This window comes from Octopus bimaculoides, chromosome 16 (assembly GCF_001194135.2).
Source record: "Octopus bimaculoides isolate UCB-OBI-ISO-001 chromosome 16, ASM119413v2, whole genome shotgun sequence".
NCBI lineage: Eukaryota > Metazoa > Mollusca > Cephalopoda > Octopoda > Octopodidae > Octopus > Octopus bimaculoides.
Genome location: NC_068996.1, coordinates 37,952,406 through 37,955,940, shown reverse-complemented (window position 1 = coordinate 37,955,940; position 3,535 = coordinate 37,952,406). Strand labels below are relative to the sequence as shown.

At 35.5% G+C, this 3,535-nt stretch overlaps 1 protein-coding gene across 5 annotated transcripts in view; it reads right to left on the bottom strand.

Annotated features, from left to right (window-relative positions):
- Window positions 1-8: 8 nt before the first annotated feature.
- Window positions 9-3,535, bottom strand: part of LOC106881394 (F-BAR and double SH3 domains protein 2) — a 286,511-nt gene continuing 282,984 nt past the window's right edge. For 4 of the 5 annotated variants that reach the window (XM_052973713.1, XM_052973712.1, XM_052973715.1 and 1 more), the window contains one exon: window positions 9-795. In XM_052973713.1, the coding sequence (XP_052829673.1) occupies window positions 463-795 (333 nt within the window). In that variant the 3' untranslated portion in view covers window positions 9-462. The remainder of the gene's footprint in view (window positions 796-3,535) is intronic. The other variant, XM_052973716.1, reaches the window with a different exon arrangement.

Here is a 3,535-nt window from a genome sequence, read left to right as displayed (position 1 = left end):
TATATATATATATATATATGAAAATCCAATTATATACTAAAATTAACTTATGGCCACCAAATCAGATTTTTTAAAATATTTTTTCTTCTTGTTAATCAATTTGCTAATTGTTATATTACTTCCGTCTCATCCAAGATCTACAAATCAAATTGTACAATAATAAGTACAAAATGAATTAAGATTTTTTATTAATATTTTTCGGGGTTTGTAGTGATAGTGGAAATATATATGTGAGGCAAACTGAGATGTGGATAGCAGGAAGAGAAATATTAAGTTAATTTTATAACAATTTTAATAGTTTCATTTTGTTGATCAGTTCCTTCTTTTGTACATCTTTGTTTGTTGTACACTGGGCCTTCATCTTTTTTTTTTATTACTGTGTAAAGGAAAGGAGGCATGTCAGAAACAAGTACCGTTCCAGCTCCTGGTACCTGTGCCAAACAACTACCCTCTCTCTTATTTCTACAGGAGTATATCCATTTCAGTGTTATCTTCAACATTTTCATCTTTTATCTCTTCTTTCTTAATGTCTTGTTCTCCATCATCTGCTGGCTTTTTCATCTCAGCTCCCTCCTCTGGTTTCTCCTCCTCATGCTCTTCCCCCTTTTCCATTACTCTTCCTTTCTCTCCCTCCACCTCTTCTTTCTTTGGTTCTACAGAAGGCTCTGATGATACAGCAGGCAATGTTGCCACAATATTGTCATCATGGGTTTTCATGGAATCATCATCAGTGACTGCATTAGGTAAATTGTTTTCTATTGGTTGACCAAATTCATCGCTACTTTTGAAGGTTTGCTGGAAAAATAGAAAAATGAAACAGTATTAAGAAAATCAAATATTTTTGATGGATGATCAGCAATTATATATCATAAGTGGTAAAAAAAAAAAATCTGCTTTCAGCATCAGTTCTTTTTATGAATACTAAATCAACTATTTTCCTACAATTTGTTACTTTTCTTTGAGACAACTGTGTCCCTTTCAGATAAATAATAAAATTGTTAAAGAAACTGGATGATTTCTCACATTTATGCAAACATCAACAAATTTTGTGAATGTATCAGTGTTATTCCTTGATTACTTGAAATTGAAAATATTCAGCATCACTGTTCCAAGTTTTTGATGATATCTGACCAGAGATATACAGCAATTAAGACGTATTTAAAAAAAAAAAACATACACACACACACGCATATATATATATATGTATGTATGTATACAGACAGATAGATACATACATATATGTGTTGGTGGTATAATACAAAATAATATAATGAAATATATAAATATAATAATATATATCAGTGAAAACGTGTGGTCTAGTGGTAAGGCTGTTGCACTCAGTCACTAGATTGTGGATTTGCTTCCCAGATCAGGTGGCATGTTGTGTTCTTGCACAAAACACTTCATTTCCCATTTACTTCAGTTCCCCTTTCAATCACTGCTTCTAGCCAGTGGGGTGGTGTGATTCAAAAACTAAAACGATGCAAAGCACATTGTAACCAGCAATGTGAACAACACCTGATAGTCTGGTTGGTCATATGATCATGTGATATCTCTCTCTCTCTCTCTCTCTCTCTATATATATATATATATATATATAATATATCAGTATAATTGTGTAAAGAAGTTTGCTTTGCAACTATGTGATGTATATGGATGAGAACAGCTGTATAAAGAAGTGTCAATCACAGTATTCATAGAATTTGTAGAGGAGGTAGACCCAGAAAGAGATGGAACAAAGTGGTGAAGGCTGATCCCAGGACCTTGAACTTTATAGAAGAAATGACAAAGGACCAAAATGATTGGTGATATGTAGTCCTTTAGAAGACCCATGCAAATTAATGAAACTAAATTCTAAAAGTACTGTGTGTGAGTATAAATATGCACAACTTGGACCTTCATCTAATTTCCTCTTCAAAATATCCCCACCACTGATAATCTCTCTAAATGTAGCTTTTCATTGAAACAGCTAATCTTTCTTACTTCCTGAAAACATTTCTCTTGATATCCACACCTCATCCTTACACTGTTCTCTCCACCCACATTTTACATTAATTAAACCAGTGAGCCAACAAATTATCTCTCCTTCACCACTCTACATCTCTCACTCTTCCTACCTCTCTCTCTCCCCAAACATCCTGGCATTCTATCCAACCTCACATCATCTCTCTCTCTCATCCTCCTTCTCACAACTGCATCAACATTAAATGCTAAAAATTACAGGCCTATCTCTCTGACTTGACATGTTAGCAAGGTCATGGAACATGTTGTCAGCAGGAGACTAATCATGTTCATGGAAGAGAATAACTTGCTCTCAAACACATAACAGGGTTTCTACTCAGGGAATGTAGATGTGATATATCTCAACTTTGCCAAAACCTTTGACAAAGTTGATCATGGGATAATATGTCATAAACTACATGATCTTGGTATCACAGGAAAACTGGAAAAGTGGCTGCATGACATTTTAAAGGACAAAAGTCAGACAGTTGTAGCCAATGATGCAATTTTCTGGGGAGACATCAATCTGCAGTAGTCCACTACTGTTTGTGGTGGATCTCTCAGACATGCCCTCACTTGACACTCTTGCCAAGTACACTGATGATACAATAATATCACAAGTGGTCAAGGATTTTGATAACATACTAAAACGACAAAACAACTTGCATGCAATATACAAATAGACTGACAAAAATAACATGCAATTCAATGCGGAGAAATTTTAAGCACTCCACAATCAGCCCACAAACAAACTACAACTGAAATATATAGGATCAATGGGGCAGTGCTATCCGAGAATTAGAATCAGTGTATGATCTGGGAATCTACATGAGTAATGATGCAGCATTCCATGTGCACATTATCAAGATGGCAACACTCTGCAGGTGAGTAGCTGAATGGACTCAGATTATTCAGAACCAGAAATAAGGATATCTTGTTATTCCTATGGAGAACTTTTGTTCTCAGTCATCAGGATTAATGTTCCCAGCTGTGATTGCCACGAATCATCAAACTGGGGTGGAACTTGAGGAACTACTGGGAGAGGCTAAAAGAGCTGAAACTCTACTCCCGAGAAGTGAGAAAGACATGCAGAAATATACATATGGAAGATCCAGGAATCTCTAGTTCCGAACTTTGGAATTAAAAGCTATACAAACCACCAAACTGGATGGCACTGCATAACACCAAAGATCTTGTTTTCTCCATCTCAAAAAAAAATACCCAGTACTGCAACAGCTTGGGTTTCAAAGGACCACACATATTCAACATCCTGACAAACAACCTCAGAGATTTGTGAGGTGTAAATGTAGAGACCTTCAAACAGCATTTGGACAAATATCAAATTACTATCTGAAACCCCATCACAGCAGGAGGTACAAAGAAGAGTATCAAAAATGATACAGAAAGGAGACCCAAACACACTGAAAGTCAGTGCTTCAGCATGGCCCGAGCCTTTGGGTGAAACCAGTAAAAAAAGAAACATATGTAACAGACACACACACACACTCAATATATATATATATATATATATATA